At 35.5% G+C, this 14,293-nt stretch overlaps 1 protein-coding gene and 1 long non-coding RNA gene across 3 annotated transcripts; both read left to right on the top strand.

The window, feature by feature from the left end:
- Positions 1–438: 438 nt before the first annotated feature.
- On the top strand, positions 439–2,517 carry LOC112520441. The gene is made up of 3 exons (XR_003069996.1): positions 439–475; positions 2,041–2,326; positions 2,430–2,517. It is a non-coding gene; the product is annotated as an uncharacterized LOC112520441 (long non-coding RNA).
- Positions 2,518–2,703: 186 nt separating this feature from the next.
- LOC112518940 (pentatricopeptide repeat-containing protein At4g14820) lies at positions 2,704–8,679 on the top strand. Of its 2 annotated transcripts, XM_025126742.1 has the most exons (3): positions 2,704–2,808; positions 5,862–6,514; positions 6,609–8,679. In XM_025126742.1, the coding sequence occupies exons 2-3, from the start codon at positions 5,922–5,924 to the stop codon at positions 8,200–8,202; spliced, it is 2,187 nt and encodes a 728-aa protein (XP_024982510.1). In that variant the 5' UTR covers positions 2,704–2,808; positions 5,862–5,921; the 3' UTR covers positions 8,203–8,679. The 2 variants fall into 2 exon arrangements, with proteins under 2 accessions (XP_024982510.1, XP_024982511.1); XM_025126743.1 differs by lacking the exon at positions 2,704–2,808 and having other exon boundaries at positions 5,781–6,514.
- Positions 8,680–14,293: the final 5,614 nt, after the last annotated feature.

The following is a 14,293-nucleotide window of genomic DNA, read 5'->3' as shown; positions in this document are numbered from 1 at the left end:
GTAATTTATATTTGATTTAATAATATAATTTTCTTATAAAGATAATAATTAATTATTTTGTTATAAATTAATAATTATTTTAATTATATTTTATATTTTTTATATTTTAAAATGAAATGTTTATCCCACTATTGATTATGTTTATTCACAGTTAGTTACATGAATTCAAATACGAAGTTTTAATAAGTTGTACTTATATATAATTTATTTGTAATATTAAATTTTAAATAATATACATCAATATACAATATTTTATATATAAAAAACGATATTTAACCGTTTTTGTCAAATATTTTATAATATATTTTGGATTATGTAAGCAAATAAAATCCAAACAAGACCCTCTTACCGCCTCTAAATTCATCGTTCCAACTCTTTCAATCGTAAAACAAAATCGATTCTTGTTGCTGGTATCAATCGATCACAGGTGCTGTTATCGCTCTCATTTACACTGCTGCTGATTTTAACATCTCAGGTACTTCAATCAAACCCTAACATTTGTTTTTTGTTCTTGAATTGCTTTACTATTCTTAACCTCGAATTAAACTTGAGCATCCCAAGTTTCAAGTGTAAAGTTAACCGAAATCCTTTGATGAATCTTGATTCCTGATGCTAGTGGTGGAGGTGGGAATGTCAAGTGCTACGAACTATATTTCCTTAATTCACTCGTATAACCACTGTATGGCATAACATCCATGCTCATTTAATTGGGAATGGATGAACCGATGATCAATGCCTACATCCCATATTGATTTTCAGCAGAAACCAGGCCTTTATAATTTTTTAATTCTACCATATTTCTAAATCTTCATCCACTTGGTAAATTAAATGTATTGATTGACCCAATTAGCTTCTCCCTCAAAGGTTTTCAGTGGATGAGGATTAGTTTAGGATCAATAGGGACCATAAGTCATGTGGCCATAGTTAATACTGGACTGAAACACAAACTAACTCTACAGTAGTAAAGCAATTTAGGCATCAACACACACTAGAAAGAGAGTGGAGTAATTGACAATTTGATAGTGAGTCCAGTTGGTCATGGTTGGGCTTGCTTACAAACTCAGCCACCATAGATTGGTCTTGAAATCTCCAAGTATATCCTGTGGTTAACCTTGAAGAAGTTGATATCCTTACCCTTTAATGACCGGAGCGTCCAAGTCATGAAAATAGCCTCTTTGCTATAATGCAAGTGAAGCCTGTACACAAGTCGTCCATAGTAAAGTCTGGGGAGTGGTGCTTGGTGGTCATCAGTTTTTAGTAGTAATGTATTAGTTTAGAGTAGATTATAAATTCTTAAGTCGTAAGTAGATGGACAAACTTTTTTTCCTTAAACAGTAAGCTATGATAATGGCTTAGAGTAACACAAGAATCACCAGTTAACTAAAATAGATAATAGACAAATTGAAATTTCTGAATCAAATAAGGCTTCATGTAATAATGTTGCTGGCTAAAATTAAAGGTAACATGAACTGTTACTGTTATATTTATACCTCCTCGCCTTGTATGTGAGTTTGTATGTCTCTTTGTTGGATTGTCACAAATTGATTGGTCTGCTTCCATTTTCAAATTGGAGTTGGTCTTAATCTTCCATTTTCAAATTGGAGTTGCTCTTAATCTTCCATTTTCAAATTGGAGTTGCTCTTAATCTTCTTGTTAAAAGCAGTACCCGATGCTTATAAAGCCTAGGTACAAAAAGCACCACCCCTATGCAAATTAAAAGTGATACATACGATATCTTACTACTTTCGTTTCAAATGAGTTATTTCTGGGATTAAGAACGGGCAGAGTTACTCATATTTAATGGAAGCTGTCTCTTTGCAAAAAAGCAAGGGAAGCTTGACTAGGTTCCAAACCCCTTAAAAATTTGTGCCTTCTTGAGTTCTTGGTTCATTGGAGCAGGGGCATCTTTTTGGCTCTCTGCCCAGGGCATTCAAAACTATTGGACCGGCCCTGCTCAAATTAAGTGGAACTTGAATACTTTTAACCAAGAAGAATAAATTGAGGACTTCTATGAATAATTTGACCTTAACTCTTTCTCAGGATGTCACCACCTGCCCTTTTTAAGCTGATAGGAGAACTTCACTTACTAAATTTCTTCAGTTGAAGTAGCTCTTCAGCTATACATCCTTCTTGCATTTATGCCGGAGACGTCGCCAATGCTATGGGCTTTGGCTTATGTAGATCAAAAATGATAAATTATGGCATGCATCTCTGAGTAGAGTGGCATGGCGAAGATAGGCGCATAGTGTGATCTACAAGAGTGGTAGAGGTCCCATTATTACATAAGATTTAGTATTGCTGGACACCTAACAGAATCGGAGTAAAGGTAAGATTTCATTCCTACAATCATTCATCATTCAATTCCGCTCATGATCAATACATTCTTGCAGTTATTTTGATGCATAATGACAAACACTCATTTTGCTCAGAAACTCAACCAAGGAGAGACTTTTTTCTTCTCAATAGCACGGCCGATCACTTGGCTAAGGGGCTGTTTACTAACTACTGACTGGGCTGACTCGGTCAGCATATTTGACTCGGTCAACAGTCAGAGTGTTTACCAAATCATAGATCTGACCGAACTGCTGACCGATATCTTAACCGGCCCACGTCGATTTCCTGCTTACCCGAGTCAGATTTACCCTTCCCATACTTGCCCCCTTTTCACGATTTTCATCAGTTGCTCCATCATAGCTCCATATCGCTCCCTCATCGCTCATCCTCCTCCCTCGCCGGTCCGGCTCTCCCCGCTACCACTCGGTCGGTCCTCATCCCTCATCGCTCATCCTCCCTTGGCTGCTCGAAAAGGTACTTTCTGCTCCTACTTGATTGATTGATTTCATTTTTGCTCATAGTTGTAGATTTTTGCTTCTTATCTTATTTCCGTTCAGTGTCGATTCAAGAATCATGTGTTGGTTTTTTTGATTTCCCTGAATACATGCGAACACATTTTCAGTCACTGACTCAAATAATTACCTAGAAGGGTCTATAGAGGAGGAACTGTGCGTGATCTTGATGGTGTAGTTCATGAACTTGATGGTTTAGTTGATGATTAGGTATTGCCTGAACCCAGCTGACTTGACTAAAATCTAGGAAAAACAAGAGCCTTGATTCCAGTATTGCAGAGTGTTGTTGCATAACATCACTGTCCTTGTAATTGGACCAAGATTTTTATCTCAAGGTAGCGATTGTCTGCTACAATTTTTCTCTCTGGATTTTCCCTTTTGTAGGTAGGTACTCCAACTCTCAATATGAAGCCAAAGCATGCTTCAACTTGTTTGTTTTTATTACTTTTTATAATATTGCTTCTTTCATGATATCAATTTCACCACCCTTTTTGGATTCTTTTGATTTTTGTTTTCTGTTTTTATTACTTTTTTACAATTGATGATCGATTTCCTGGTGCTTTTGGAGGATTCTTTGGTTATCATGTCATCTATTGTAGCAAGAAGCGGTCGTCATCTTCAGCGTTGCAACAGCAACCTTTGCCCATTGATTTAGGAATTCAGATAGATGTTGTCGACCAATCTCTTTGGATTTCAAAACTTGCTAATAGAAATTCATCACGGTTAATATGGGAGATCCAAGATATACGTGGTTGCAATTCTATATTCCTGCCCCATAATCAATAAAGATAAAAGGGAAAAAGAAGCCACAAGTACCCGTGTTGGTATATAAGCACTCAAACTGTCCATTGTTAGTTTGACACTGGCCTTCATTTTTGCAACACTCTTGGCATGAAGATGACAAATTAAAGGGAATTAGAGAATTCATGGGCGAGAAGAGAAAATATGTTGGTTTCATTGCCGTCTGCACATTGCTTCTTCACTGGCAACCGTATTACTTCACATGTAGGTGGGAGATCACTTGGAACTGTTGAATTGCTCATGAGATGATGATTATAGTAGAACTTGTGATCTTTGCAACTGTTGTGGCTATTATAATCATGTTGGATGAAATAGGCATCTATTTGTTCAGCATACTTGGGATCCTTTGTGCATTTGGAGAGAGTCATAAATGGCCATATTGAAATGGAAAATAAAAGAGGAGTTGGGGAAGTGAAATTATAGTAAACTTGTAAAAGGTTACTTCTCCAAAGACTTGGACTCATGTGTGTGTATATAATAATTGACATGGTTGGTACAAACAACGTTCAGATTTGGTACCAAATTTAACACTCTGGGGTTTTTATGACTATAGGAATAGGATGATACTGGTGCAGAATAGACAATGGGGCTACAGATGAAATGAAGCTATGATATCCACACATGCATCTGTTGAATGTTTTGTTTCTTCAAGAAATCGTCAAAACCCTCCTATCTACTTCCAATATCTTTTCACAAGTTCATTGATTTCCATTGCTTTAATCTTGCTGCTCTTTTCACCTTCTGTTGCAGTAGACAGCATAGCTGCTAATCAATTCATCAAAGATGGTGAAACCATATGTTGAGAATATATGCTAAAACTCACCTTAACATGTTGGTTGCCTCTGGCTGACCCACCATGGCTAGGCAACCCCATATGAAAAGAACATGGTGGGCATTTGAAAAAGAAGTATGAAGCMCTAGGGAAATGATTAGCACCACAAATGAACCATACACAATCATGTTTTTCTTATACCAAAAAATGCAGAGAAATAGAAGGTGAAATTAAAGAGGAGTTGGTGAGCAGATGCAAAAAGAGTGGACGGATAATAATTTGGGTGGTTATAATAAGTGAATGCAAATGCAAATGCAAATGCAAATGCATTCATTTATATTATTATAATTTGGGTGAACCACACACTTTGTTGGGTGGACTGTTGAATGCTACATGCGGTAATGCAACAGAGTTAATCATAGTAATATTTGCATTAATGGAAAACAAAGTGGATGTGGTTAAATACTCTCTCTTGGGTTCCATTCTCTCCAATCTTCTCTTGGTGCTTGGTACTTCTCTGCTTTGTGGTGGAATAGCCAATGTCTCTTTTGAACAAAAGTTTGATAGGGTACGTACTAATTATACATATATATATATATATATATATTGCAATTTCTTTTGGTATTAACGTTTCATGTCCCGTTTGTATTTAAGTGTGAACGACTATTAATATGTTTTTCTATTTAATTTGAAGTATGAAAATTGTATTTTGTTCTCTTATTTGACAGTTAATCATATAAAAAGAAGTAAAATAGTATTATTTTTATTGGTAAACATTTATTTAAAGTATGCATTTTGTTTTTTTATTCCATTAAACTATTACTAACAAAAATAATTATATATTATTCAACATATAATTACAAATAAGATTATAATAGTCATTTTATTGTTGGTAAGCACTTATCAAAAATATTTGGTAAACACTCTTACTTGGACAGCACTTACCGGGTCAGCACTCTTACCCGGACAACACTTACCCGGTAAGAGTTGGTAAGCAGCCTCTAAGTGAAATACATTTTCTTTTCTTGGATAAGTTTTTTATTTAGGGTCGTTTACCAAACACTTACTCAGTAAGCGCTTACCGTTAAAATTAACATTATCATTTACTTATCGGGTAAGATTTTACTCAACAAAAACAACATCGTATGCAATAATTTACCCGATAAACGCTAACGATGGTAAGAGTCGTCGCCATCACTTACCGGGTAAGACTCTCGGTCTTTGCATCGTTTTTACCAGGTAAGATTCTTAGTCCTTGTCATATTCATCCGGTAAGGTAATGTGAGTTGGTAAGTATTTACCCGAGTAAGTGTTGGTAAACAGCCCCTTAGATTATAATTTCTATTAATTCAGAGTCATCAAGTTGGTCATGTTTACAAAAGGGTTAAAACGATAAGTTTTTTGTAATTTTTAACGCTTGTAAACGAACATTTTTCATGCAGAACCTGATCTAGACAACAACACTCATTCATTCGGATCTGTCAAATGGCCTGAAATCTACCATGAATGCCATGACCACTATTCCACAACCCATCGTTTCCTCAGTCATCCACCAAAACCAGTCCCACTACAACCACCTTTTAACCTCCCTCTCCGCCTCTTCCTCCCTCTTGCACCTTAAGCAAATTCACACCCAAATCCTCCGCTCTGGCCTTGACCGCTCCAATTCCCTCCTTATCAAACTCGTTCTTTCCGCTTGCACCCTATCATCCCCATCCTTGGACTATGCTCTATTGGTCTTTTACCAAATGCACAACCCAGAACCCCATCTCTCAAACAAATTATTGCGTGAACTTTCTCGAAGCAGCAAACCAGAAAAGGCCCTTTTGGCATACGCCAAGATGAGGGAACAAGGACTTGTTATTGACAGTTTTAGCTTCCCACCACTTCTGAAGGCGTCCACAAGAGTTTCGAGATTAATTGAAGGGATGGAACTTCACGGGTTCGCTTCGAAAATGGATTTTGTGTCGGACCCGTTTGTGCAGACCGGTTTGGTTGCAATGTATGCAGCCTGTGGACATATCGAAGATGCACGACTGGTGTTTGATAAAATGTCTCACAGAGATGTTGTTGCATGGAATATTATGATTGATGGGTATGATGTTTTTGCATTCATGTTGTCTTCTTTTTTATGGTCGGAGTGAATTGCTGATTTCTCACACTCGTTTGAACTTCTAACTTGTGAACAGCTATTGCGGGAATGGGCGATTTAACAATGTGCTGCCCTTGATTGAAGAGATGAAAAGGTCAAACATAAAACCAGATGAGAAGATCTTTTCTACTGTTCTTTCTGCTTGTGGCCGTGCTAGAAATTTAGAACTCGGGAAGGCCATTCACGAGCTCATTGCTGAAAACGAAGTTGTAGTCGATCATAACTTGCAGTGTGCACTCATCATCATGTATGCAGGTTGTGGCTCCATGGACATGGCAAGGAGTTTGTACAAAGAGTTGTCCCCGAAGAACATAGTTGTTTCTACTGCCATGATTACAGGGTACTCAAATGTGGGGAAGGTTGAATCTGGATTCTTGATCTTTGATCAAATGGCCGAAAAGGACTTAGTTTGTTGGAGTGCAATGATTTCTGGATATGCAGAGGGAGGTCAGCCTCAGGATGCTCTTCAGTTGTTCCATAAAATGCTAAGTTTTGGAGTAAAACCTGACCAGGTCACTATGCTAAGTGTTGTTTCCGCTTGTGCTAATTTAGGCGCTCTTGATCACGCAATCCAAATCCAATCGTACATTGATGAAAATGGGTTCTGTGGAGCCTTGCCAGTGAACAATGCACTTATTGACATGTATGCAAAATGTGGGGATCTCAAAAGGGCCAGAGGAGTTTTTGCTAGAATGCATAGGCGAAATGTCATCACCTGGAGCAGCATGATCGGGGCTTATGCTGTTCATGGAGACGCCGTTAAAGCCCTCGAGCTCTTTCATGAAATGAAAACCCAAAAAATCAAGCCAAATGGTGTAACTTTCGTGGGTTTGCTATATGCTTGTAGCCACGCAGGATTGGTTGAAGAGGGTCAGAAACTCTTTGCATCAATGGTTAACGATCACAACATAGTCCCCAAAAGAGAGCATTATGGTTGCATGGTAGATCTCTATGGCCGAGCCAATTTACTTAGAAAAGCTCTTCAAGTAATCGAAGAGATGCCCATGGCACCAAACGTTGTGATATGGGGATCCCTGATGGCTGCTTGTCGAATCTACAATGAGGTTGAACTAGGCGAGTTTGCAGCAAAGCGTGTTCTTGAGCTCGACCCATATCACGATGGGGCGCACATCCTCCTGTCGAACATATACGCCAAAGAACGAAGATGGGAAAACGTGGGGGAAATGAGGAGATTGATGCAGCATAAAGGCGTGGTGAAGCAACGTGGATGTAGTAGAATCGAGCTCGATGGTGAGATACATGAGTTCTTAACGGCGGATAGAAATCACAATGAAACCGATGACATATATGCAAAGTTGGATGAGGTCGTAAGTGAGTTGGAGGTGGCGGGTTACACTCCAAATATGTGCTGCGTTTTGGTTGATTTGGATGAAGAAGAGAAGATGAAGGCTCTATTATGGCATAGTGAGAAGTTGGCACTTTGCTACGGGTTACTGAGACGGAAAAGAGGATCCTGCATTCGTATAATCAAGAATCTTCGAGTTTGTGAAGACTGCCATAACTTCATGAAGCTGGCATCGAAGGTTTACGAGACTCGGATCATTGTACGGGATCGGACCAGGTTTCACGATTACAACGATGGTGCTTGTTCTTGCAAAGACTATTGGTGATAAAAAAAATCTTTGCTGACATAGCTTCCTTGGAAATCTTGGTGCCATTGAAGAATCTGTCATCATGGAATGAGTGGTCATGATTGGACCAACGCTTATCGATAAAAGTCACAACCCTCACTTACCTTTCCGCGTGAGATTCTTGGCCACCAAAATGGCATAATAAACATCTTTTACCCGGTAAACACTAATCGGGTAAGAGTCACCAGCCTCACTTACCGGGTAGGATTTGCGGTCCTTTCCACATATGCCTCTTATTGAGTAAGATTCTCGGTTCTTGTCATGCTCAGCTTGTAAGTTAGGTTTAGTAAACGGCTCCTCAGTATACTATATGCTATGCTGTTAATTGTGGGGCTATTGCAACAGACTAAGGTAAACTTGCAGTGGTCAAATTGTGGTGAAAATTGCGTTTCCAATATTAGCGGTGCAATGACCGATATTTACGGACTGATATTCCGATATTTTAGCTTAGGCCTCTTTAGAACTATGTTGTTATTTTTTATTTTTGAGTTTTTGACTTGGGCTTCTAATTAGATTTGGGCCCTTACCAACATGCGGTTTATAAACTTACATTAAAAGGTTAGGTTTTCAATTTATTTCCAATTTATCGTATCCTTCCTTACTGAGTTCGACGACAACAACAGTCAATCAAGAAAAGTTCGACCTTCTTCTCATGTTCTCCACTGAGTCGACGATAGCTTCTGCTCCACTCCACCACCTTCTTCATCGTCGATCGTCAACAACTTCTGCTCCACTCCACCTCCTTCTTCATCGTCGATCCACAAGTCCTCAACAAAGTTGATGTTTTGATGTTGAAACTATATTTTTACTTCATGCATATGATATGTTTATGTATGCATATATATATAATATAAATAGGCCCAACGTGTGTACACCTTTTTAATTTGATTTATTGTAAATTTTCTAAAGACGCTGCATGAGATTGTATTGTACGTATAAACTTAAGAGTTTGTCGAGCCACGAGCCTTGGCCCAAGCCTACCATTTTTCCTAAGCTTTAACTGAGGGAAGAAGTTCGAGGCTGAATATGTCATTTTCAATCATTTTACATTTCTATTTTCACAAACTAAATACAAAAACAAAGCAAATAACTCACATACAACAGACTATAAGAAGTTGTGTTTTTTCCTTTCCGTTAAGCTTTACATGAACACTAGGATACCAAAAGTGTTTAACTGTCCTAATGGAGTAATTTATATGACTTAAGTTTATAGGATCAAAGAATAAAGTGTTCTATCTAAAAGTGTTTGCAATAAGATTATAAGATGTTTTTTGACATCATAAACAATGTTTTAGGATTTAAAAAAAAAATAAAGTGTTATATTAACTATTTTACAAGTCACTTTTGAGAAATGTCCTCTAAACTCATCTTTTTAGATGACACTTTTGTGTACGGGACATTTTTTCAATTGTTCTATAAAATAGTTAATATGACGGTTTATATTAAAAAGGTTATAAAGACTTTTTACGACGTTCAAAATGTCAACTTATTGTAACACTTTTAATTTAGACGAGACATCTTATTTTTTGGTCTTATAAAATTAAGTCCTATCAAGACACTTAAATACTTTAAGCGTTCTATAAACTCAATTATGTTGTAGTAGAATTACATCGTCACTTTGTGAGGAAAATTGCATAAAAATAAAACCAACTTTCACCTGATTCCTATTTTGGAGAACCAACTTTCAAAATTGTCATTTAGGGGTCTCTATCAAACTTTTTGTTTATTTAAGGGTTTGGTTGACATGTTGACCTGTTAATGGTGACATCATCTAGATCTTTTGCCAACTAAGATATTCCACGTCATATTAATTTTTTATTTTAAAACTAATATTCCACGTCATATTTAAAATTGCAAAATAATTATAGAAAAATAACTAAAATTCGTTTTTTTAATTATTGTAATAAAATCTATTTTTCATTCCAAATATTTTTTTAAAAAAAAATTCAGATATCAAATTGTGAGTAAAGAAGTCCATTTTTGAAAAAAATCTTCAATTTGATATCTAATTTTTTTTTAAAACGAGTTTTGGAATGAAAAATAGATTTTATTACAATAATTTTTGAAAAAAAACGAATTATAGTTATTTTCTATAATTATTTTGCAATTTTAAATATGACGTGAAATATTAGTTTTAAAATAAAAAATGATCATGACGTGAAATATCTTAGTTGACAAAAAATCTTAATGATGTCAGCATTAACAGATTAACATGTCAACCAGATCCTTAAATAAATAAAAAGTTTGATAGAGACCCCTAAATGACAATTTTAAAAGTTGGTTCCCTAAAATAAGAATCAGGTGAAAGTTGGTTCCATTTTGGTGCAATTTTCCCTCACTTTGTGTGGATTAAACTGTTTATATGATTTAAGATAATTTACTCTTCGTTTTGTGTGTTGAATAAACGACCTGAATGATAAAAGAAACCCATTTTACCATAAGAACAAGAAATAAAGAACAACGAACATCAAGAAGAAATAAAGGTTATTAAAAGAATAACGAACGAATTGAATCCAACAATAATCATTAAACTTATATTTGTGATTGAGGAGCATAATATGATTTGTGACGAAAAGGGATGTGCAGCGATGGAGGAGAGTGCAACGGAGTCATAGACGACGAGGAGTGAAGAGAGCCTTCGATGCAATCAACGACATTGATGAGCAGAGAAGAAAAGAAGCGTGGATGAGCAAAATGGGTGATTTGTTTTTACCTGGGGTAATGTAGGTAGGGGTGAGCAAACCCAGTCGGAATTCATGGAACAAGTCTGTAACTGGAACCGACGGTTTTTGGAATACGAGAATTGGAATCGGTTACACCAGTTCTTTATATTTGGAACCAGTCCCGTAACCGATTCCAGTACTGAGTACCCAGTGTCTATTTTTTTTTTTAAAGTTTTATCATTTTATGCTATAAAAAAATAATTAGTAGCCTATTACAAAGTACCAACGTAAAAAAATAAATACTACAAATGGTGAAAGCTAATCCGATAAAAACTAATAATTACATAAATAATTTGATAGAAACTCTTGAATATAAAATAACTTTTATTAAAAAAATAACGGGTACCTGTTGGTTCCAGTTTATGGTACCCAGTCCCGGAAGCAGTCCTGACGGGTACCAACGGTTAACAGTTACAAAAAAATGAGAACTAAAACCAGTTTCGACCGATTTCGTATTTTAAGAACCAGAACCAAAACCAATCACATCGGTTTTGGTTCTGAAACAGACAGCTGAAAAAAAGAAGACATAAACAAACAAAATGTGCATCACATGTATTCATTATTTGGGTAGCAAGCAAATGATAAAGAAATGCTAAAAGATACTAAAGGAAATAAACGTATTTTTCAAGTCATCTTTTAATCCAAACGTACAATTTTACCAGAGTGGTTTTGTAGCATGTTAAATGTGAGATTTTGAACAGTCCTTAAAATTTTAAGACCCAATTTTACATGTGCTTCCTTGAAGAGTTTTTTTAGCATGTTAAATGTGATAATTTTTTTTTGCTGACACAGCTTCCTTGGAAATCTTGGTGCCATTGAAGAATCTGTCATCTTGGAATGAGTGATCATGATTGGACCAACGCTTACCGATAAAAGCCACAACCCTCACTTACCTTCGCACGTGAGATTCTGGGCCACCAAAATGGCATAATAAACATCTTTTACCCGGTAAACACTAACCGGATAAGAGTCACCAGCCTCACTTACTGGGTAAGATTCGCGGTCCTTGCCACATATTCCTCTTATTGAGTAAGATTTTTAGTTCTTGTCATGCTCACCTTGTAAGTTAGGTTTAGTAAACGGCCCCTTAGTATACTATATGCTATGTTGTTAATTGTGGGGCTATTGCAACGGACGAAGGTGAACTTGCAGTGGTCAAATTGTGGTGAAAATTGCGTTTCCGATATTAGCGGCACAATGACCGATATTTACGGACTGATAATCCAATATTTTAGCTTAGGGCTCTTTAGAACTATGTTGTTATTTTTTATTTTTGAGTTTTTGACTTGGGCTTCTAATTAGATTTGGGCCCTTATCAACATATGGTTTATAAACTTAAATTAAAAGGTTAGGTTTTCAATTTATTTCCAATATCGTATCCTTCCTTATTTCTGCTCCACTCCACCGAGTCGACCATAGCTTCTGCTCCACTCCACCACCTTCATCATCGTCGGTCCTCAACAGCTTCTGCTCCACTCCACCTTCTTCATCGTCGATCCACAAGTCCTCAACAGCTTCTTGTTTAAGTTGATGTTTTGATGTTGAAACTATATTTTTACTTCATGCATATGATATGTTTATGTATGCATATATATATATATATATATATATATATATATATAGACCCAACGTGTACACGTTTTTAATTTGATTTATTGTAAATTTTTTAAAGACGCTGCATGAGATTGTATTGTACGTATAAACTTGAGAGTTTGTCGAGCCACGAGCCGTGGGCCAAGCCTACCATTTTTCCTAAGCTTTAACCGAGGAAAAAAGTTTGAGGCTGAATATGTCATTTTCAATCATTTTACATTTCTATTTTCACAAACTAAATACAAAAACAAAGCAAATAACTCACATACAACAGACTACAAGACGTGTTTTTTTTTTCCTTTCCATTAAGCTTTACATGAACACTAGGACGCCTAAAGTGTTTAACTATCCTAATGGAGTAATGTATATGACTTAAGTTTATAAGATCAAAGAATAAAGTGTTTTATCTAAAAGTGTTTGCAATAAGATTATAAGATGCTTTTTGACATCATAAACAGTGTTTTAGGACTTTTTTTTTATAAATAAAATGTCATATTAACTATTTTGTAGATCACTTTTGAGAAATGTCCTCTAAACTCATCTTTTTAGATGACACTTTTGTGTACAAGACATTTTTTCAACTGTTCTATAAAATAGTTAATATGACAGTTTATATTAAAAAGGTAATAAAGAATTTTTTACGACATTCAAAATGTCAACTTATTGTAACACTTTTAATTTAGACGAGACATCTTATTTTTTGGTCTTATAAAATTAAGTCATATCAAGACACTTAAATACTTTAAGCGTTCTATAAACTCAATTATGTTGTAGTAGAATTACATCGTCACTTTGTGTGGATTAAGCTGTTTATATGATTTAAGATAATTTGTTGTTCGTTATGTGTGTTGAATAAACGACCTGAATGATAAAAAAAACCATTTTACCAAAAGAACAAGAAATAAAGAACAACGCACATTAAGAAGAAATAAAGGTTATTAAAAGAACAACAAACGAATTGAATCCAACAATAATCATTAAAGTTAGATTTTTTTCCTGGGGTAATGTAGATTTGTAAAGAAATAAATACTACAAACGGTGAAAGCTAATCTGATAAGAACTAAAAACTCATAAATACATAAATAATTTCATAGAAACTCTTGAGAGTAGCGTTAAATGTAACCCTAAAAGATAAATTAATAATTTCAATTTTAGTTTATTATATATGATAAATATATAAAATAACTTTTATTAAAAAAAAATAATGGGTACCTGTCAGTTCCGGTTTACGGTACCCGGTCCTGGAAGCGGTCCTGACGGGTACCAATGGTTAATAGTTACAAAAAAAAATGAGAACCAAAACCAATTTCGACCGGTTTCGTATTTTAAGAACTTGAACCAGAACCAGAACCATTCACATCGGTTCTGGTTCTGAAACAGACAACGGAAAAAAAAGACATAAACAAACAAAATGTGCATCACATGTATTCATTAATTGGGTAGCAAGCAAATGACAAAGAAATGCTAAAAGATACTAAAGGAAATAAACGTATTTTTCAAGTCATATTTTAATCCAATCCGTACAATCTTATCATAGTCGTTTCTTTAACATGTTAAATGTGAGATTTTAAACAGTTTCCTACAATTTTAGAGCTCAATTTTACATGTGTTTAGGGTATTTCATCGACCCGTGTAAACTTATGACCGAAATTTTTAGGTTCAAATTATTAATTACTTTGGTTTGGGTTTAAATTATTAATAGTTTAGATTTAGATTTAGATTTAGCCCTTTTTGTGTCTTAATATATATCTCTG

The sequence above is a fragment of the Cynara cardunculus genome, assembly GCF_001531365.2.
Source record: "Cynara cardunculus var. scolymus isolate 2C chromosome LG 10, CcrdV1, whole genome shotgun sequence".
Lineage (NCBI taxonomy): Eukaryota > Viridiplantae > Streptophyta > Magnoliopsida > Asterales > Asteraceae > Cynara > Cynara cardunculus.
The sequence above is the reverse complement of the archived record's forward strand: the minus strand, read 5'-3'. Positions and strand labels throughout refer to the sequence as shown.